Source organism: Nicotiana attenuata, unplaced genomic scaffold (genome assembly GCF_001879085.1).
Source record: "Nicotiana attenuata strain UT unplaced genomic scaffold, NIATTr2, whole genome shotgun sequence".
Classification (NCBI taxonomy): domain Eukaryota; kingdom Viridiplantae; phylum Streptophyta; class Magnoliopsida; order Solanales; family Solanaceae; genus Nicotiana; species Nicotiana attenuata.
In genome coordinates, this window is record NW_017674061.1 from 13,734 (window position 1) to 36,707 (window position 22,974).

The 22,974-nt window shown below is 40.3% G+C and overlaps 1 protein-coding gene across 1 annotated transcript; it reads right to left on the bottom strand.

Moving 5' to 3' along the window:
* Positions 1-4,328: 4,328 nt before the first annotated feature.
* Positions 4,329-6,674, bottom strand: LOC109217912. Its single transcript, XM_019382211.1, has 3 exons — positions 6,371-6,674; positions 6,080-6,138; positions 4,329-4,445 (listed from the first exon to the last, which is right to left on the bottom strand). Exons 1-3 carry the CDS (start codon positions 6,672-6,674, stop codon positions 4,329-4,331), a joined length of 480 nt encoding a protein of 159 aa, XP_019237756.1.
* Positions 6,675-22,974: the final 16,300 nt, after the last annotated feature.

The following is a 22,974-nucleotide window of genomic DNA, read 5'->3' on the forward strand; positions in this document are numbered from 1 at the left end:
CCAGCATATTTAAGTAAAAGCTAAAAAAGGAAGAAATTAAAAGGTCAAATGACTTGAAAGAACATATATAAAAACTGAAATTCAACATTTAAATATTAACTTCATATCATAAGTACATCCTTAAAAAAACATGCTTGCACTCCATTTGTCATTCAAAATTCAAGAAGTACCTGAATACAAATAGTGAATGAGTTAAGAAAATATTTTTCTGAAATCAGCAAGTGATAGCAGGAAACAGTAGAATCAGTAGCAAAGAACAGCAGTAAAAATCAACACACAACTTAAGTGTCAGCTCATATCTCAGCTCAAGAACCCAGAAATTCAAAGAAACTTCTTCCAAACTTTTGTAAAGAGAAAGAAAATAGGAAAGCTGAAAGCTGGATTTTTTCAGAAGATTTTTCAGGTCTGTTTTTTTCGTGTGTATTGAGTAAGGGGAGGGTCATATATATTGCTAAAGAAATGTGACATGTGCCTTCAAGATAAGGGAATCATTCCCTTCTAAAAACCCTAAAAAAATCAGAAAGAGCATCTTTCCTAACAGAAAATGGACAACTGGCCATTTCTAATTAGTTTCAGCAATTTTTATTAGCAAAATAGAGCCAGCTGTCCACACTCTAGAAGCTTATAGATGCTCTATTTGAAACCCTTATTTTTCACCTTTCAAATGACCGCCTTAAGTTTCCTTTTGTTCAATTACCCCTACAAGTGTCTAATAATTTACAAACCATGGCAAACATCAACAAAGCCAGCAATTATCCGAAATCAAATCAAAATAATAAACAAGCAACAAAACAGTGCAATTGAATCCTGCAATATTAAGCATCTAGAAAAAAAACCTAAATTAAACTAAACCCTAACATGAACCAAATCGCGATGGAAACAGCAGGAATTTTCATGCAAGGAAACTGCTAAGATTAGAAGTAAGCATGCTTTGATGATTCATGTTAACACAGGCAGAATGGACAAACAAACAACAAAGTGAAACACTGTAATCCCTAAAACATGCGAACTAAACAGAAATATCAATTATGAAGAAAGACAAAAGAAAGAAGAGCAACAACAGAAAGAAAAGGAAATACCATCCTAAACAGGTTCAAACTCGGATTGAACTTGGTGGGGGTGAAATGCACTGAGACTAACATCAATCGATTTCTCTCATCAAGAGTGATCGATTGATGTAGGTCTTGGGTTCAAATGGACCAGATTTGCATGCCCAATCAGAGACAGAAACGAATCTAGGGTTTCAATCTTGGATCCGGAATAAATGAAATAATGGTGGGGATTTTGGGAAATCAATAATGTACTAAGGTTTAAGGGCGTGTGAGGAGTGTGGGGTGTAATTTTGGGGTTGTTTGGGCGACCTAGGGTTTTGGGTTTGAATTTCCAGATTTGAAATTAACGGAATAGGGTGGTGATTTGGAGGAAACTGGTGATGGATTAGTATTCAAGGGGTTGTGGGGAGTGTGGAGGGTGAATTTGGGGTTCTTTGGTGACAGGCCGCCGCCGTGGGGCGATTTCCGGCGGGCGGCAGCTGGTGGTGATGAAATGGAGATTGAGGGCGGCTAGGGTTTGTGTACTGGGACGGAGGGGGAAATGGGAAGGGTCTGTGAGGTTTAGGGTGTTAGGAGGGGGGTTCGGACATATATATGGGATGGGGGAAGCTAGTTCCCGGTCGTTGGATCATCGAAGATCAACGGTTGGGATTCAATTGGACAAAACGACGTCGTTTTAATAAGGGGTGGGCCTGGACCGGGTATGGTGAAACTAGGCTGGGGCGGATTTGGAAAGAAAACAATTGGGCCATGGGAATCTAGCTCAAAAGTTCGAGATAACCCTCTTTTTTTCTCTTTTTCTTGACTTTTAAATCCTATACAATTAATTAAAAACCTAAACTAAGTTCTAAATAAAACCCAATATGTAAAATTAAAATAATTGTCTATTTCTAAATATTAAAATAATTAACTAACTAGAAACTAATGAAAGAGAAATAACTAATGTGCAATTAAAACTAAAGCTAAAATGTGGAATAATCTATATATTTTTTAATTTTTGTCTATTAATGCAATTAATTAACAACTTAAATCTAGAATGCAAATATCAACCTGAAAATGCAATGCATGAAACTTGAATATTTTTTGGGGTATTTCTATGCTTTTAAAAAAAAATATTAAAATGCAACTAACATGCGGAAAATTAAGCAGATATTTCTAAAAATTCCATAAAAATAAAAAATAAATTAGAAAACCTCTATTTTATGATTTTGTAGGAGTATTTTGGTCGGACAAAAATCAAGTGCTCACAGCTGCCCCTCTTTGCTCGAAAACACGAAGAGTTTTCGGGCAAAGATAAAGTAAGCAAATACAAGCGATTTTTGCCCGTTTGGATACTCCATGGGAAGCACTTTGAAAAGTTTGACCAAACATTGCCTCCGAGGTTTCCTACATATCCTTGGCTATATAGGAATCAGGTCATTGTAGTTCTAGAAGTTTTGGTAGCTGGGACTACCGATAAGCTGTGATTTCACTGCTGTTGTTACTGCTTGCTGAACTCCTTATTACACCGAAATCAAAATGAAAAGAAGCTAGGTAAGTCTATCAGCTATGAGCCACAAGAGTCCTATCTATATGTATTCAAATTTGATCTTGCAACTTTTGCAGTTCTGCCGCGCATCTTGAATTGTTGACTCGCTCACTTGAGGCGAGCTTCTGTTATTTCTGACTTGAATTGACACATTCTTCAGGCGGGTTCCTGTTGTTGTCTTGGACTCTGAATTTAACTATTACATGAATTCCCTCGTTCTCCAGGTGGGTGCCTGCTACTTGACTTAATACTTGAAATGAATTCCCTCGTTCTCCAGGTGGATGCCTGCTACTATGACAAAACAGATAAACAAAAGAAACTTTTCTGCCCCAGTTTGGTACTGAGAACACCTGTAAGTGTTAATTGGATCCTGTTAACCAAAAGATCTCTCAGAATTTAAAAGATGAATCCCATTATCCAGGAGGATCCTGAGAGCTTGAAACTGTATCCCATTATCAAGGAGGGTCCCGACAATTTGAAAACCTAAATCCCATTATCCATGGGGATCCTGAAACTTAAACTAAATCCCATTATCCAGGAGGGTCCTGAAACTTAAACTAAATCACATTACCCAGGAGGGTCCTGAAACTTAAGCTAAATCCCATTATCTAGGGTCCTGAAAACATAAACTAAACCCCATTATTCAAGAGGGTCCTGAAAACTTAAAACTAAATTCCATTATCCAGGAGGGTCCTGAAAACTTAAAACTAAATCCCATTATCCAGGAGGGTCCTGAGAACTTTAAAACTATATTCCATTATCCAGGAGGGTCCTGAGAACTTAAAACTAAATTCCATTATCCATGAGGGTCCTAAGAACTTAAAACTAAATCTCATTATCTAGGAGGGTCCTGAAAACTTTAAAACTAAATCCCATTATTCAGGAGGGTCCTGAAAACTTTAAAACTAAATCCCATTATTTAGGAAGGTCCTGAAGACTTTCAAACTAAATCCCATTATTCAGGAGGGTCCTGAAAACTTTAAAACTAATTCCCATTATTCATGAGGGTCTTGAAGACTTGAAACTAAATCTCATTATCCAGGAGGGTCCTGAAAACTTTAAAACTAAATCCCATTATCCAGGAGGGTCCTGAAAACTTAAAACTAAATCTCATTATTCAGGAGGGTCCTGAAGACTTCAAAACTAAATTCCATTATTCAGGAGGGTCCTGAAAAACTTTAAAACTAAATCCTATTATCCAGGAGGGTCCTAAAAACTTTAAATCTAAATCCCATTATTTAAGAGGGTCCTGAAAACTTTAAAACTAAATCCCATTATTCAGGAGGGTCCTGAAGACTTTAAAACTAAATCCCATTATTCAGGAGGGTCCTGAAAACATAAAACTAAATCCCATTATCCAGGAGGGTCCTGTAAACTTAAAACTAAATTCCATTATCCAGGAGGGTCCTGAGAGCTTAAAACTATATCCCATTATTCAGGAGGGTCCTGAGAACTTTAAAACTAAATCCCATTATTCATGAGGGTCCTGAAACTTTAAAACTAAATCCCATTATTCAGGAGGGTCCTGGAGACTTGAAACTAAATCCCATTATCCAAGAGGGTCCTGAAAACTTTAAAACTAAATCTCATTATCCAGGAGGGTCCTGAAAACTTTAAAACTAAATCCCATTATTCAGGGGGCCCTGAAAACTTTAAAACTAAATCCCATTATTCTGGAGGCTCCTGAAGACTTTAAAACTAAATCTCATTATTCAGGAGGGTCCTGAAAGCTTTAAAACTTAATCCCATTATTCAGGAGGGTCCTGAACAGCCGAGAATGAACTTATCTGAGCCATGCTCTCTTCCTGGAGGATCCTAAACAGAATTTCTTGCCTCTGAGCCATGCTTTCTTCATGGTAGGGTCCCTGCAGATTGAACAAATTTCTTGCTCGTGTTTCAGACAAATAAAATCTTGTTAGTTTGAAAACGTGGTGGTTAGTTTGTGGCATCACTGCTGAGTATCTACTTCTGCCATTGACATGCTTCATTCTGATTAGCTACTTCAGGCTAGCAAATAATTGTTTGACCCTCTGATCGAACCTCAACCATAAAACCCCGAATGACCCGAGTAACTTACACTCAACTTGTTGTTTGACATCTCTGTCCTTCCAATTTTGAACCTTTATATTTCCTCAAAATTCACGAATCACTTAACCACTTGAACTCCCATTAACACCTTATTGCTCATTCTGAATCATGCCATTTGTGATGTGTTCTGGCCGAACTTTGCTTTGTGCAATTGAAAGTCGGTAATAGGCTTTGGAATCCTTTCTTTCTTGCTTAACAAGGCTAACATTGAAAAAGACTTAGAGAAGTAGACCCCAAAAGAAAAATGAAGCGAAGTGATTTTGAGAATTAGAACTAAAGTGGAAAATTTTGAACAAAGATGACTAAATGGAAAAGAGACATATCTGAGTGAAACGGCTGGCTCCAATGATCATGACTTGCATTTCGGATTAATCAGCCCAGACCATTCGCCTAATCATATTTCAATTCATGCTCCATCTTCATACTTCAAAACCGGGATTTCCATAATCCAATCTCTCTGCAAATTCACGAGCCTCATTCGGCTTGTAGTGCCTTGAAGGGTTTTCACCAACAAACCTCTCTCATCTGTTCATCTCTCAACTTACCATCGCCTTACGGTGCCCGTGAGGGTTTTCACCAATAAGACTCTCTTATTTTAATTTTTCTCTCAGCTTTCAATCGCCTTACAGTGCGCGTGAGGGTTTTTAGCAATAAGACTCTCTCATTTATTCATCTCTCAACTCACTGTCGCCTTACGGTGCCCGCGAGGGTTTTCACCAATAAGACTCTCTCATTTATTCATTTTCCTTGTGCATGAACAGAGTGCTACCCATGATGCGAATCATACATCTATCTCGCTTGACTTGGCATCCCCTAAGGATTGATCAGAAGGTCTTTCTTTGGACTGGGGTGCGGGCTTTTGGATGGGGTTAGAAAGAAAAGGTGGTATGCAGGCTCAAAACAGTTTAGAATGAAAGGGTACAAAATTACAACTTTTGGAATCAGATCTTTTACAAAACCACAACTTTTGCCCCAGTTTCTTTGAGTCTGGGGGAATTTTGGATTTTTATTTTGACGGGACCGAACCTTAGGGCTGCCTACGTATCCTTAAAAGAAATCAGGTCTAACGTAGTTCAAGACATAAGAGTTGCTTTGTTTTTGTTACTTTTCTTTTGCTTTCTTTTTCTTCTTCTCTTTTTTTTCTTTCTTTTGCTTTACTTTTACCTTCTTCTCTTTTTTTTCTTTTTTTTCTTTTCTCTTTTCTCTTTTTTTCTTTTCTTTTCTTTTTTTTCTATTTCTAAACTCTACTTCGGATTCCAAAAGAGGGGTATGAAAGAAATAAATAAGGCTCAAAAGGGGTAACCAATGATAACAGTGTTTAGATAGCTGAACAGAATGCCTTCGTCATTCCAATCTTTGAAACATGCCAAACACAAATAACGCAATTGAAGACAAACCAAATAAATCATACATAATATCTCTTGACTGCATCAGAATTGACAGCCATATCTACATATTTGCCTTCTATATCTGTTAAATACAAAGCACCATTGGACAACACTCTCGTTTACGATGAACGGCCCCTGCCAGTTTGGGGCAAACTTGCCTTTAGCTTCATCCTGATGCGGAAGGATGCGTTTCAATATTTGCTGGCCCACTTCAAATTTTAGGGGATGCACCTTCTTGTTGTACGCTCTTTCCATTCTCTTCTGATACAATTGACCATGACATACTTCCGCCAATCTTTTCTCATCAATCAAACTCAACTGCTCCAATCGAGTTTTGACCCACTCATCATCATTAGTTTCAGCTTCAGCGACAATTCGAAGGGATGGAATCTTGACTTCCGCGGGTATAACTGCTTTAGTCCCATATACCAGCAAATAAGGAGTAGCACCTACTGAAGTGCGAACAGTAGTGCGATAACCTAGCATAGCAAAAGTCAACTTTTCATGCCATTGCCTAGAACCTTGCACCATCTTACGAAGTATCTTTTTTATGTTCCTGTTAGCCGCCTCAACAGCTCCATTTGCCTTGGGGCAATACAGAGCGGAATTTCGATGCATAATCTTGAACTGTTGGCATACCTCTTTCATCAGATGGGTGTTGAGATTATCAGCATTATCCGTGATGATTACCTTGGGGATTTCAAACCAGCAAATGAGATTTGAATGGATAAAATCCACCACTGCCTTCTTGGTCACAAATTTGAAAGTTACAGCTTCAACCCACTTGGTGAAACAGTAGATGGCCACTAGAATAAACCTATGCCCATTTGATGCTGCCGGCTTAATTGGTCCAATAACATCCATGCCCCAAGCAACAAAGGGCCAAGGTGCGGACATTGTGTGCAATTCAGATGGCGGGAATGAATCAGATCACCGTGCACCTGGCATTGATGACATTTGCGTACAAAGATGATGCAATACCGTTCCATGGTGAGCCAATAATAACCTGCTCAAAGAATTTTCTTTGCCAAAACATATCCGCTCATGTGCGGCCCGCAAACTCCGGAATGCACTTCGGCCATGATGGTCGAAGCTTGTTTAGCATCTATGCACCTCAGCAGTCCAAGATCTGGAGTTCTTTTGTACAAAATTCCCCCGCTCAAGAAAAATCCACTAGCCAGACGTCGAATGGTTCTCTTTTGATCACCTGTGGCCTGTACCAGATACACCCCCAACTTGATGTATTCCCGGATATCATGGAACCAAGGTTCACCATCAAGTTCCTCCTCGACCACGTTACAATAGGCATGCTGATCACGAACTTGAATATGCAGAGGGTCGACATAAGCCTTATCCGGATGATGTAACATTGACGCTAGAGTAGCCAAAGCATCGGCAACCTCATTATGGATCCTAGGAATATGACTGAATTTTATTGATCTGAATCGTTAACAAAGATCATGCAGACATTGTCGATACGGTATGAGCTTCAAATCCTGAGTCTCCAATTCTCCCTGAATCTGGTGCACCAACAGATCCGAATCTCCCAAAACCAATACTTCCTGAACTCTCATGTCTACAGCTAACCTCAAACCTAGAATGCACGCCTCATATTCAGCCATATTGTTGGTACAATAGAAACAAAGCTGGGTTGTTACAGGGTGTTTCAGAAATGAGCACATCCCCTATTCTAACACCTTTCATGTTAGCGGCTCCATCAAAGAAAAGTTTCCAACCCGGTTTTTCATCCTGCTCAACCTCGTCAATATGCATCACTTCTTTATCAGGAAAATAAGTCCTCAATGGCTCATACTCTTCATCCATCAGGTTCTCGGCCAAATGATCGGCCAAAGCTTGGGCTTTCATCGCAGTTTGAGTCACATAGATGATGTCAAATTCTGTGAGTAAAATCTGCCACTTCACAAGTCTTCCGGTGGGCATAGACTTATGAAAGATATACTTTAGAGGATCCATGCGAGAAATGAGGTAAGTAGTGTAGGGAGACAGATAATGCTTCAACTTTTGTGCCACCCAAGTCAAGGCGCAACATGTCCTTTCAAGGAGAGTATACTTGACCTCATAAGAACTGAACTTCTTGCTGACATAATAAATGGCCTGCTCCTTCTTGCCAATGATGTCGTGTTGGCCCAACACACAACTAAACGAATTATCCAGGACTATCAATAAAGAATTAAAGGTCTCCCAAGCTCCGGCGGGACTAGCACAGGTGGGTTTGACAGGTACCTCTTGATCTTGTCGAATGCCTCCTGACACTCATCAGTCTATTTGACCGCGGCATCCTTCTTCAACAACTTAAAGATGGGCTCACAAGTTGTTGTGAGTTCAGCAATAAACCTGCTGATGTAGTTTAATCACCCGAGCAAACTCATCACCTCAGTCTTATTCTTCGGCGGCGGCAATTCTTGGATGGCTTTGATCTTTGACGGATCCAACTCAATACCTCTCCGACTGACTATGAATCCCAACAGTTTTCCAGACGGGACACCAAATGCATATTTTGCAGGGTTGAGCTTAAGGTTATACCTGCGGAGCCTCTGGAAAAACATTCTCAAGTCCTCTACATGGTCGGACTGCTTCCTTGACTTTATGATCACATAATCTACATACACCTCAATCTCTTTGTGTATCATGTCATAAAATACGGTAGTCATTTCCCTCATGTAAGTTGCCCCAGCGTTTTTCAAACCAAATGGCATTACCCGGTAGCAATATGTTCCCCATGGCGTGATGAACACTGTCTTTTCTGCATCTTCCTCATCCATCAAGGTCTGGTGATATCCTTCATAGCAATCCACAAAAGACCCGATCTCATGCTTGGCACATTTATCAATCAAGATGTGGATATTTGTCAATGGGAAGTTATCCTTTGGACTTGCTTTGTTGAGGTCGCGGTAATCAACGCACACCCTGGTCTTACCATCCTTCTTTGGTACTGGCACCACATTGGCTAACTAAGTGGGGTATCGCGTGACTCGAATGACCTTTACATCCAGCTGTTTTGTGATTTCTTCCTTGATCTTCACACTCATGCCAGTCTTGAACTTCCTTAGCTTCTACTTGACAGGAGGGAATGGCGGATCAGTTGGCAATTTGTGGATTACCAAGTCAGTACTCAAACCTGGCATGTCGTCATATGACCATGCGAAAATATCTTTATATTCAAACAGTGCTTTGATTGTTTCTTCCTTGATTTGTGGTTCCACGTGTACACTTATCTTGGTTTCCCTGATATTATCTGGATCTCCTAAATTGATTGCTTCAGCTTCATTCAAATTAGGCTTAGGTTTCTCTTCAAAATGATTTAGTTCTTTACTAATTTCCTCAAATGCCGCTTCTTCATCATATCATGTTTCATCATCGTGCTCTACTTCTTGGATTATTATTTTAGAGTTAAATTGGCTTTTAAGACTTGGCCGAAAATTCCTCATGCATGTCATGTCATTAAAACCGGCATAAAAATAACTATACAAAGAAAGACAAAAATGACACTATCAGGAGTAATGGAAAAAGGGAAATTGCATTTCATTGAAAATAAAGGATAGAAGGGTTTGTACATCAAAAGAAGCGAAAAATAAAAATCTGGATTACAACCCTGGAATAATCCAGATAACAGAAAGGAAAACAAAGCAAACTACCAAAACTCCTTCCGAGTAGGGAGATGAGTAGCCTTCCAATTGTTAAGCTTCACTTTTGGCCCAATAAACTGCACATCTGCTTTGCTGGAACCTTCCCCAATTTCCATCATCTTCACCTCATCAAATAGACTCTGGAACCTTTCAATCAGCTCTTCATCAAAGTCAACCACAGGCTTTGGGACTGTTGACACTGGCGTTTCACGACCCTTGGCTTGGCGAAGGACCTGGAGAGGCGTGGGATAGGCTTAGGGAGTGACCATGCCTTCTTCTTAAACCTTTTAGCCCTCTTCACCTCGTCCCTTGTGGGCTTGAATCCCAGACCAAACGTACCCAGAATTTCATGTAGAGACATTGGCTGCACGATACCTTGTAAAGATGTGCCCGGACCTTTTCCCGGCACAAAACCGTTCTTCAGCATTTCAGTTGCTACCATGACGGATGTGGAGGCTAACTTTGGACTTGGAATGCACTCCTCCTCCGGAATCTTCTCAACTGACACTGTTTCGAAAGCTTGGTAGACCCAAGGCCCTTTATCATCTTCGGCTTCAATAAACGGGACAGATGTATCATTGTAAGCACATAAGTTCTCGTCACCATGCACGACGATTTCCTGTCCCTCCCACTCAAACTTTACCATTTGGTGCAGGGAAGACGGGACTGCCTTGGCAACATGTATCCAGGGCCTGCCCAACAGCAAATTATAGGAGACGGCCACATCTAATACCTGGAACTCCATAGTAAATTCAACTGGTCCTATTGTCAGTTCGAGCACGATATCGCCAACAGAATCTTTTCCCCCTCCGTCAAAACCTCGAACACATATAGTGTTCTTGTAAATCTTTTCAATATCAATTTTCAACTTTTGCAGAGTGGAGAGAGGACAAATATTTGCACTGGAACCATTATCAACTAGTACCCTCGAGACCAAAGAATCCTCACATTTCACTGTGAGATAAAGAGCTCGATTGTGTTTTGTACCCTCTAAGGGAAGCTTGTCATCCGAGAAAGTGATCCTGTTTGCCTCGAATATCTTGTAGGAAATCTTCTCCAAATGGTTCACTCTGATCTTATCAGGGACATGAGCCTCATTCAAAATCTTCATGAGGGCCTGGCGGTGCTCGTCTGAATGTATCAACAATGATAGAAGAGAAATTTCAGCGAGTGTCTTCCTTAACTGTTCCACGATAGAGTAGTCAAACACCTTCATTTTTCTCAAGAATTCTTCCGCCTCCTCTTCGGTAACTGGCTTCTTTAACGGGATTGGGTTATCTTTGAACGGCTTAGCTTTCCTTAATTCCTCTGGGGTAAAGCATCTCCCGAACGAGTCAACCCCCGGGTTTCATTAACTTCCTCTTCCACTTCTTTCCCTTTATAAGTTACTATCACTTGCTTGCAATTCCATGGAACAACCTTGGTGTTATCTATCGGCAGCTGGGTCACTAGTTTAATAATAACAGGGGCAATGCGAGCCCCGTCCACGATTATGACAGGCTTACTTGCTACCCCCGGCACGACCACTTTAGGCTTTCCTTGCTTTGCTTCAACATCGTCTGGGAACCCTTTCACGACTAATACAGGTGGCTTAACATTGGGTGGGCTTAGCTTGTCCGTCAGCCCTTCAGCTGTCGAGGATGTTGCATTTGTAACAACTGGAGTTTTGACTGAATTACTTTCACTGGCACGGATCATCATGACAGACTTCGAAGGCTTCTCGGGGTTCGCCATCCTTATCCACTATCTCAATCATGTGTGTTTCAGCATGGGCTGGCAATGGATTTTGATTGATGTTTGGAGCTTCCGAGCTCTGGACCACAATTTGATTTGTATCGATAAGCTCTTGGATGGCGCTCTTCAAATGCCAACACTTTTCTGTGTCGTGCCCCGGAGCATCAGAATTAGATTCGCATCTGAGGGAATAATCCAGGTTCTTTGGAGAGGGATTTGGTAACTTTGACTCAATCAGCCTTTGAACGTCCAATTGTATCAACCTCTGAAACAAACTGGCATAAGACTCTCCAAGCAGGGTGAAAGTTTGTTTCCGTTGCTGCCTTTCCTTTTTGTACTCTGACCTGGGTCGAAAGCTTGGACCAGTAGGGTTTCGGTATGTTTGTGGAGGTTGATGAGGGTTTTGTGGAGCTGGTGCATGCCATTGCGGGTAAGGAGGGGGTTGAGCATATGACTGTGCGTGGTGGACGTGGTATTGGGGTGGTCTGACTGAATATTGAGGGTATTGTGGTAGGAAGTAGTGTTGGGGTGGATTATATGGAGCTTGGGTGTAGTTTGAGGTAGGGGTCGAGGCCGGGTGTAATGGTAAGGTGAACTCCTTGGGCCATGCCACGATCTTGAGACGACCATAGCAACATCTTCTTTCTTCTTTTTCCCTAACACGCCCCCGGTGCCATTCTGGATCGCTTGTGTAGTTGCTTTGATGGCAGATTAACTCATGATCTTACTTGATTTGAGTCCTTCCTCTACCATTCCTCCCTTCTTCACCACTTCATTGAAGGACTTACCTATGGCCGTGATCAGATGACAAAGTAAGTAGGCTCCAAGGCCCGAAGGAAGTACTCCACCATTTCATCTTCCTCCATTGGAGGGTTGACTCGTTCCGCCTGTTCTCTCCACCAGAAACCATACTCCCTGAAACTCTCACTAGGTTTTTTCTCTATCTTAGGCAAGGATAGGCGATTTGGGACAAATTCTACGTTGTACTAGAAATGGCGAGCGAAATCCTGAGCCAAATCATCCCAAGTGTACCACCTGCTGTTGTCTTGGCGGGTGTACCATTCCAACGCTGCACCGCTCAAACTTTGACTAAAATATGCCATCAATAATTCATCTTTCCCACCAGCACCCCTCATTTTGTTGCAAAATCCTCTTAAGTGGGCCACGGGGTCTCCATGCCCGTCGTACAACTCAAACTTGGGCATTTTGAATCCGGCAGGTAGCTGGACATCGGGAAACAAGCACAAATCTTTATAAGCCACACTCACTTGGCCTCCCAATCCTTGCATATTTCTAAGCGACTGCTCCAAACTCTTTACCTTCCTAAATATCTCCTCTTGCTCCGCGTTTTGGGTGGATTCTCCATTTCGACAGGAAGTTCAAAGTGAGGAGTGTAGGAGTAATGATCCGAGACTTTGAAAGTGGGCTCTGGAGCATAGTATTGGTTATCTTGGACTTGGAATGCCGGCTCACTAGAAGATTGATGGAGGGTAGCTCGCGGAGGGGCTACGAAGACAGGGGTAGCTGGCGGAGCAGGGTATTCAGTTGCTTTGGCTAGGGGAGCCTGGACAGTTTGAGTTGAGGTGCCGGGATAGTGGTGGTAAGGGGTGAAGCCTGGTGCATGCTGAGGGGACAGATCAACAATAGTGGGATCTTGGGATTGTGATATTGGTGGGATGAAAGCAGAGTTTTCTGTATAGTTGGTAGGGAATGATGGTGGAGGATGCCCCCTAATCCATGCTTGATACATTTCGGCCATTTGGTGCTTCAGCTTATGTACCTCTTCTTTCAAACCAGACTCAGATTCTACCATCTCTCTTGGTGGGTCAACAACACTTGCATCTAATTCTTTGCTAGCCATGATCCCCTTGTGTTTAGACCTGGTGTTATATGGGTGGCTTGCCAGAATGCCAAACAAACTAACCACTAAGGGTGTTCGTCGGTCGGTACGGTACGATATTTAGATATTTCGGTTCGGTATTTTCGGTATTTGATTTCTTAAAGTGCAATACCAATACCGTACCTAATTAAATTCAGTATGGTTTGGTTTTTCTCCTTTCGGTTTCGGTTTATTCGGTTTGGTAACTTCGGTTTATTTGGTTTGAATACTAACTAGTGCATAGAGTCATAGAATATAATATTCTGAAATAAAGTACTCGAAAGTACAAAACTAAAAACATTTGTTGACAAAAGTTTTGTCCAAAACTAGCAAATATCAACTTAGAGAGAGAAAATTGTACATAAAAGAATAAATTTGATCATTAGAAATGTCTTGTTAGTTACTTAGAGCTAATTGATGAACTTAGAGAATAAAGGAAAGTAAAATTTTAGATTTTTATATTTATGTTATAATTAATAATATGTGTATTGTGTAATATAATATATATTTCGGTACGGTATCGGTATTTCGGCATTTCATTTAAAAATACCAAATACCATACCTAATACCAATATTTTTTACGGAAAAGGGCCAAAACTATCCCTATCGTTTGCTAAATGGTTTATAAATACCCTCCGTCCATCTATCCGTTCAAAAAAATACACTCCGTCCATCTATCCGTTCAAAAAAAAACACGAAGTTAATTCTATTAACAAAAATACCCCCGCGACTAACGGCAGAACTGATGGAGTGTGTTTTTTTGAATGGATAGCTGGACGGAGTGTATTTATAAACCATTTAGCAAATGATAGGGATGGGTCTTTCATTTAATGACATGGCGATTATTAATTGGGCCACATGGCAATCTTTGACTGGAACAAAAAATGAATATTATTTCAACCCATTTACCTTATCTGACCATTTACAAAAATGGGTAGTATCTATCACACCCATTCCCACTCATCTGATCTCCCCCTTTCTTCAACTCCAATTGGGACACTACATACACACAATAACAAATTAATTAAAGAATAGATAAAACCCAAAATCAAATAACCCGAAATTCAAACCAGATTTTGAGATTTCTCCAATCAAACTCAGCATAAGTATTGAAACTCTTAATGGAAAATCAACAGATACATTTAGGTTGTTAAGTAAGAAGATAAGGATCAAAACAAACCAAAAATCTGAAACAAAAAAATTGTTGTCCAAATATACCAATCAAATCTAGGAGAAATATTGAAACTTTAAAAGGGACAAGTAATGGAAATCTTTGGATTGTTCATAAGAGGACAAAAGAGCCACGAAATAACAAAGAGAAAACAACTACATATAACTGATACAAGCACACAAGAAAATTGAAACCAAGGTGCTAAAGAGCTTGAAATTATCACATTCTAGGCTAAAGATTGAATCTATAAAAGGTAAAAAAAAAAGTAAGGGTTACCTTTGGGATGTTCAAAAGAAGAAGAAGAGGGGGACCAGGTAAATGGGTCAAAAAGAGAGGGGAAAAAAGCAAAGAAAAAGAAAGAAAATAATTAGGCGGGTCAAATAAATAGGGTCGGACCAAGTAAATGGGAAAAAATAAGACCCATATCAAAAATCGCCACGTCATTAAATGAAAGTCTCATCCCTATCGTTTGCTAAATGGTTTATAAATACCCTCCGTCCATCTACCCGTTCGAAAAAACACACTCCATCAGCTCTGCCGTTAGTCGCGGGGGTATTTTTGTCAATAGAGTTAACTTCGTATGTTTTTTTTGGACGGATAGATGGACGGAGTGTATTTTCTTGAACGGATAGATGAACGGAGGGTATTTATAAACCATTTAGCAAATGATAGGGATAGTTTTGGCCTTTTTCCGTATTTTTTAAAACTTAAACCAAATACCATACCGAATACCAAAACATCGAATACCAAATGCCAAAATTTTCGGTTTCGGTACGGTAATTCGGTATTTACCAAATTATGCACAGTCGTACTAACCACCTTCTTGTACTCAATAGCAGCATCAAACTTGTTAGTGTTTGAGAGTTTAACAGATAGGCAATCGCACGTTTGTGATGCACTCACCTAAACAGTTAACTACTTCTATCGTGTATTTGAATGGTTGCATGCTTCATCCCGTCCTTGACTAACTCTTTTCACTTTGCACTTTCTTTTCTTTCAGTCATGCCTTTCTTTAATCACTATTGGTTCTCTCACTTGGTTCTTGTCGCTCCCTTTTTATTTTTTGCACTCTCTTTTGTTCTCTTGTTTTGCCACTCTTTCTTTCCACTCAATTTTTTTCTCTCTCTTCATTTTATGGTTATGATCGAATCTATGGGGATCGCCTGCGTATCATGACGCCGCATGAATCAGACCATTACGTAGTTCAGGGGATAAATATAAAATAAAAGAAAGAAATTTTTTGGGGTTTTCAATATTCCATTAAATAAATCTTTTGGATTTTCTATTACAAGGATTCTGACATACAGACTCTAAACAGGAAAAACAAATAGACTAACAGCCTCGAAAAATGAAATACAGACTTAAAACCAGAAGAAAGTCAGGAGTACATAAGAGCTTACACCGGTACCCAGGGAGCTTGCGGAACATTATCCGGTCTTTGCGCGGGCCTTCGTGCAATATCCTGTTGAAGACGGTCCAAGTCAGCCATCACCTGGTGAATGAATGTCATCACAGAAGCAAAAAACATCGACCTAGTCATGTCTTCACATTCGTGACATTTCATCACGACATAGTCAGCTATCTCTTTACTCCTTGTTCTGATGACACCTTTCTCCTGAAGCAGACGCCCTTTTTGTTGTGCCCGAGCTTCCAACACTTGGGTATCTGTGTTGTTTTGGTCATGTAATTGCTGCATGCTTTCTTCTAGTTGGCAAATTAGTGCATAGCAATGCTCTCTTTCTGCTTTGAAATTCTTTGTTTGCTGGGCCATTTCATTTTCAAGAGTAGTCAGCTTCTTCTTTAAAAACGTGACTTCTCTGTCATACTTTCCCTTTAGCTGTTGAACAAACCTCGCCCGCTCTTCTGTATTCTTTGCCAACTTTGCCCGGGCTTTTGCCAATTCCTCTTCGGCCTTTTCCAAGTCAGCCCCATAATCACACACTTTCCGTCTAAGACTGTTTATGAGTTTTTCATCTTGTCTGCTTCTGGCCGGGTTTTCAGCGGCTATCTTCATCCTCTGAATCTGAGCTCGGAGGGCTTCATTTTTTTTGGGCCAACCTTCTCCTTTCACCTTCAGCTTCTTGCACCTGTACATTTGAATTCGACGTTTCTCAAATTTTTTTTCTAGGGTGTGAATGTCGGCTTGATATTTTTTCTCCTTTTATCCCCAGGCCAACCTTTCCCGGACTTTATCATCAAAAGCCTAAACATGATGTCTCTTGGAGGGCCTTTCGGGCTCGGGCTCTGGCTCATTATTTGCACAAGACCTTCTCTCAAACCACACGACATAATCTGGATCCACTTCTCCTCTCGCAAGATCTAGTACCTGGGTGTCATTTTTCAGATATCGGCAACCATTCCAATCTTGTTGGACTAAAGACTCGTGTAATGTAGCTTCTAGGTGTAGCTCAATGACTTGGGTACTCAAATCTTCATCTTCGGGCACCACTTGATATCTTCCCAGCTGCCTTAAAACTCTTTGCTGTATGGCTGGACACTTCTCAAACCCATCAACATTAGGTACCCTTTTGTAGGCGTCATGTGTATGATTTCTGTTACCGGAAGACATCCTAGAGTCCATTCAATCTGACTTGCTTTTAGAGTTCCTAAGTGGGAGACCCAAGCTTGAAACCCTTCTGGAGAATTGTAGTCTTTCACCCTTTCCTCATAGCTCTTGATGAAGTTGTCCTTGCTCGAGCCATAACTCATGAATTTGGGGTGATGGCGGAGATGCTCGATCAACCATATTTGCAAAAGAACGTTACAACCTTCAAAGAATTGAGCCCCGGATCTACACAATGTTAATACTCGATAAATGTCTGCCAGCACTAATGCAGCAAGTGTATGATCCTTTTTAGTAGTGAGGATTTGTGCAATTCTGGCCATGCGGATATCTATTGTCCCTTCTTTATTCGAAAAGACTATAATTCCCAAAAATTTCACTATGAAAGTGAACCGACAATGAATTTGCCAAATGCTCTTATCATGTTTGTTGTTTAGTCCCTTTTCATGTGTTTCGAACCCAACTGAATGCCCGAACCTGGAATACAAGAAGTAAAAGGAACAACATCCTTTGTTTACATAGGCCTTTTTCATTTGCTTGCTGATATTCAGGAGATCAAAGAATTTGTGCACAGAGGGGGCCCTTGGGAATATAAGTTGTTGTTTTCTCAAGTCCCGGCCAAAGTCAATATATCCGGCTATTTCCTCCAGAGTAGGGGTGAGCTCAAAATTCGAGAAACGGAAAACGTTGTGGACAGGATCCCAAAAAGTTACCAAGGCCTTGATTAAATCCTCCCGCGGTTTGATTTCCATAATGTCTATAAGGGCACCCAAATGCTCTTTTACCCAATCCTGACCATCTCCATCTAAATCATACCACCACATACGAAGCTGTAGCTGAGCCTGTTCTATGACCAATAGTGACGGATTCTGGGCAATGTTCATTTTGTACCTGTGGATGGTTAAGGTTAGGGTTGACTCTGAAGAACTCTTTTGCGAAACAAGTTTTTATCTTCTAAAGGAGAAAAAATCAAAGGAGAATGGCCCCCTATGCTATTTTGAACAAACGAGGTTGTTTTTTATAAACGTGGCCCCTTCACAATTCCAAATAAATTTTGAGGCCGGGGGAAGGTACTTTATGAAAAAAATGACACTTTACTGACAGACTTGCCCGTTCTTTGCGAAAATAGCCCTTTGACCATTGAAAGATACTATAAGGCTATCCCGGCAAGACCGGCTTAAGACATAACCGAAGCTAGGTCAGCTTGTTCTTTTGACCAAAGCCCTAAACTACACTTTATTTTATTTTGTTATTTTTGTAAAAATGAGGCCGAACCTTATGTAGGCTGCCTACATATCCCACATCCGGTGAGAATCAGACCTGCGTAGTTCGGTCAGTTTTGACATAATTGGAAAAACATGAATGACTCATTTTGAAATGACTCTTTTTTCCTTTCTTCTTCTTTTTTCAACCCCCTTTTTTTAAAAAAAAATCGGCAGAGTTTCGGGACATTTTCAAATACCGGGTTTTCAGAACCGGGCTTTATTTCCTTCCTACATCACTCTTGGGTTTTCTCTTGATTTTCTTTTCCTAGCCGGTTAACATGCAAGCCGAAATAAATAAATGTTCACATAGCACGTAAGATGCATTAGGATGGTATGTTATTTTGGGTACACCTGTCCTAGACGGAACCAACCCCTCTGTTGAGTCCCCAAAGTCAAATGCACGTGATGCAAATAAACGTTCCTACTAGGGATCTGACATGAGGTTATATTATTCTAGGTTTACTTGGGGTTCTGTTCTAGACCTAGCTTACCCGAGCAACAGCTCGAGCCGAGGTGGGGGCAACGTACCGGGAGCACGAAAGTCTACCCGACCTTGTTGCTGACCCAAGCCTCGTTCTAATTGGTATGACTTCTAACAAAAAGTGGGCCACATCCGTGTGCACCATATTTCAGAAGACTCAGAAGGGCGGCGTAAGAAGGCATTTTAATACAGTTCAAATAATATCAAAACGGTAAATAAACAGCAATTAGCACATTAGGCCCACAAAATACAGTAATATCAACAATAAATAAAGCCAAATAAAAATCACAAAAACAAGCGTGAATCCTTAAACTCTGAACCAGAGATTTTGGGTTCGATCCCCAGCAGAGTCGCCAGAGCTATCACACCTCCTTTTTCAACCCGAAAGGGTATAAGGGAGTTTTTTCAATTAAAGTGACAATAACCGAAACGGGATTATCTATATCAAATTCAGAGTCGCCACTTGGGATAATTTATGGTGTCCCAAGTCACCGATTTAAAATCCCGAATCGAGGACGTTTGACTCAGTTTTGCAGTCCGCGAAACACAGAAATCCAGGTAAGAAATTCTGTTAACCGTGAGAAGGTGTTAGGCATTCCCGGGTTTCGTGGTTTTAGCACGGTCGCTTTAATAATATTTGGCTTAATTAAATTGTCTAATTACTTATTTTTAAATCTATGTGCATCTACCCGCTTTTATTTGCTTAATTATGGAATTATCTTAAAAACGAGTCACGCGTATGTGTACTCATTTCGTTTGGCGCGTCAAAAATCATATCACGCGTACGTTTCCACAATTAATCACGCTTTATTAATATTAAGAAAGTTTGGTCGAAGTTGCACGAACACATACCCCGATTTTGATTTTAGGATCATAATTATGTCACGCGAACGTGTACACAATCACGATGATATATTAAATTGCGCCTAAAGCAAACTACGAATATTCATGCTTACTGCTTAAAACTAATTCAAAATTTGTTGGAAGGCTACTAATTATTAATATGGCATTGGACAGATATGTTTGCCTTTAACTATTCTGAAAAAAAAGATTGGGCCAGCAGTAAGCCCATTACGCTATTTGATAAAAAATTCTCAAAGAACAATATCGATGGTGCTGATTGGGCTCGAAATTGAGCCCAGAAGTGGAAAAGCCCCGGAAACCATGCCAGGTGTGATTTCGACCAGGCTGCTTCATTTGGGCCAACACCAGGCCCAACTATTTTTAACATGAAGACTTTTAACATGCTAACGCCCTAACTGAAGTTCAATCTCTCCAAATACACAAATAACCAAAAAAAATTATATTAAAATCTCAAATCAAATATGCTGAATAACCATATTATAGGCTTTAATTTACTAACACGCCATTAGTAACAACGGTATTAGCTTAAACCACCTTAAACTACTAATTAATCACATTAACACCAGGTGTATAATCACTTTATTAATATTACAATCCCAAGATAACAAATCTGAATGTCATTTAGCAATTAAACAATAAGTTTCTTTTGAAAGTGTATGAACTTGGACCTCAAACCTAAAGGAGGCATCCTAGCCAGCATACTAACCAACACGATTTTAATGAACAAACAGAATAAGCTAATGACACTATCAATCATCTTGAACTCTCAAACAACACATGAAAAGATAACCATTTTAAACATTCAACACATGAATATCCCAACTAAATTATTGACTAACACGACAGATCCAACACATTTAAGTAAAAGCTAAAAAGGAAGAAAGTAAAAGGTCAAATGACTTGAAAGAACATATATAAAAACTGAAATTCAACATTTGAATATTAACTTCATATCATAAGTACATCCTTAAAAAAAACATGCTTGCAATCCATCTGTCATTCAAAGTTCAAGGAGTACCTGAATACAAATAGTGAATGAGTTAAGAAAATGTTCTTCTAAAATCAGCAAGCGATAGCAGGAAATAGTAGAATCAGCACCAAAGGGCAGCAGTAAAAATCAACACACAACTTAAGTGTCAGCTCATATCTCTGCTCAAGAACCCAGAAATTCAAAGAAACTCCTTCCAAACTTTTGTAAAGAGAAAGAAAATAGGAAAGCTGAAAGCTGGATTTTTTTAGAAGATTTTTCAGGTCTGTTTTTTTCATGTGTGTTGAGTGAGGGGAGGGTACTATATATAGCTAAAGAAATGTGACATGTGCCTTCAAGATAAGGGAATCATTCCCTTCTAAAAACCCTAAAAAAAATCAGAAAGAGCATCTTTCCTAACAGAAAATGAACAGCTGGCCATTTCTAATTAGTTTCAGCAATTTTTATTAGCAAAATAGAGCCACATGTCCACACTCTAGAAGCTTCTAAATGCTCTATTTGAAACCCTTATTTTTCATCTTTCAAATGACCCCCTTAAGTTTCCTTTTGTTCAATTACCCCGTACAAGTGTCTAATAATTTACAAACCATGGCAAACATCAACAAAGCCAGCGATTATCCGAAATCAAATCAAAATAACAAACAAGCAACAAAACAGTGTAATTGAATCTTGCAATATTAAGCATCTAGAAAAAAACCTAAATTAAACTAAACTAAACCCTAACATGAACTAAATCGCGATGGAAACAGCAGGAATTTTCACGCAAGGAAACTGCTAAGCTCAGAAGTAAGCATGCTTTGATGATTCATGTTAACACAGGCAGAATGAACAAACAAACAACAAAGCGAAACATTGTAATCCCTAAAACATGCGAACTAAACAGAAACAACAATTATGAAGAAAGACAAAAGAAAGAAGAGCAACAGCAGAAAGAAAAGGAAATAACATCCTAAACAGTTGCAAACTCGGATTGAACTTGGTGGGGGTGAAATGAACTACGACTAACATCAATCAATTGCTCTCATCAAGAGCGATCGATTGATGTAGGTCTTGGGTTCAAATGGACCAGATTTGCATGCCCAATCAGAGACAGAAACGTATCTAGGGTTTCAATCATGGATCCGGAATTAATGAAATAATTGTGGGGATTTTGGGAAATCAACAATGGACTAAGGTTTAAGGGCGTGTGAGGAGTGTGGGGTATAATTTTGGGGTTGTTTGGGCGACCTCAGGTTTTGGGTTTGAATTTCCAAATTTGAAATTAACGGAATAGGGTGGTGATTTGGAGGAAACTGGTGATGGATTAGTGTTCAAGGGGTTGTGGGGAGTGTAGAGGGTGGATTTGGGGTTCTTTGGTGATAGGTCGTCGCCGTGGGACGATTTCTGGTGGGCGGCGGCTGGTGGTGATGAAATGGAGATTGAGGGCGGCTAGGGTTTGCGTACTGGGAGACGGAGGGGGAAATGGGAAGGGTCTGTGAGGTTTGGGGGGTTAGGAAGGGGGTTCGGACATATATATGGGATGGGGGAAGCTAGAATCTCCGTCATAGGTTGCAGTCTACTAGAAATCATTTTTTATACAATTTTGTACAGAGTAGTGCAGCAAGAAGTAGGCCTGCTGTCACGACCCAATTCCCCAAAACCCGGTCGTGATGGCGCCTCTCGTGAAGACAAGGCCAGCCAACAGAACAACAACGCCTCTTTTAACAGTTACTTAGCATGCATAAGTCTGAATCATAGATAATGAAATCATATTGCGGAATAAACGTGATAAAAACAGAGAACCCATCCCGACTCAGCCCGAAATCGGGGTGTCACAAGTCACGAGCATCTAGAAGGATCTTTGATACAACTACAAGGCCTGTAATACATAGAATACAATCTGGAATCAAAAAGGAGAAAATCTGGTGCCGCGAACGCTGGCGGTCACCTTGCTCAGCTACGATAGCAAATCCTCAACCAGCTCAAACCCGCTACCGGGTAAACCAATACCTGCATCTGCATGCGAGGTGCAGGGAGTAAAGTGAGTACTCCAACTCAGTGAGTAATAAGGGTAAATAATAACTGAGCAGCAAGAAACCACGTAAAGCAAGTCATCATGCTATATAGAACAGTGTAACCCTTTGAGAAAACAGTGAAATCGTGTAAGCTTTAGAAATATCTGGCTCAGTTTAAAACCTCTTTCGAAAATATCTTTTCCAACAGTTAAGCAAATGAATGCGGAACAATAGTGCAAGTCAGCACACAAGTCAGCCCTCGGGCACATCACTCCCTTAACAATAACACCAGGTATCAGGTAACAGTGCAAGAGTAGCATGGAAGCCATGAA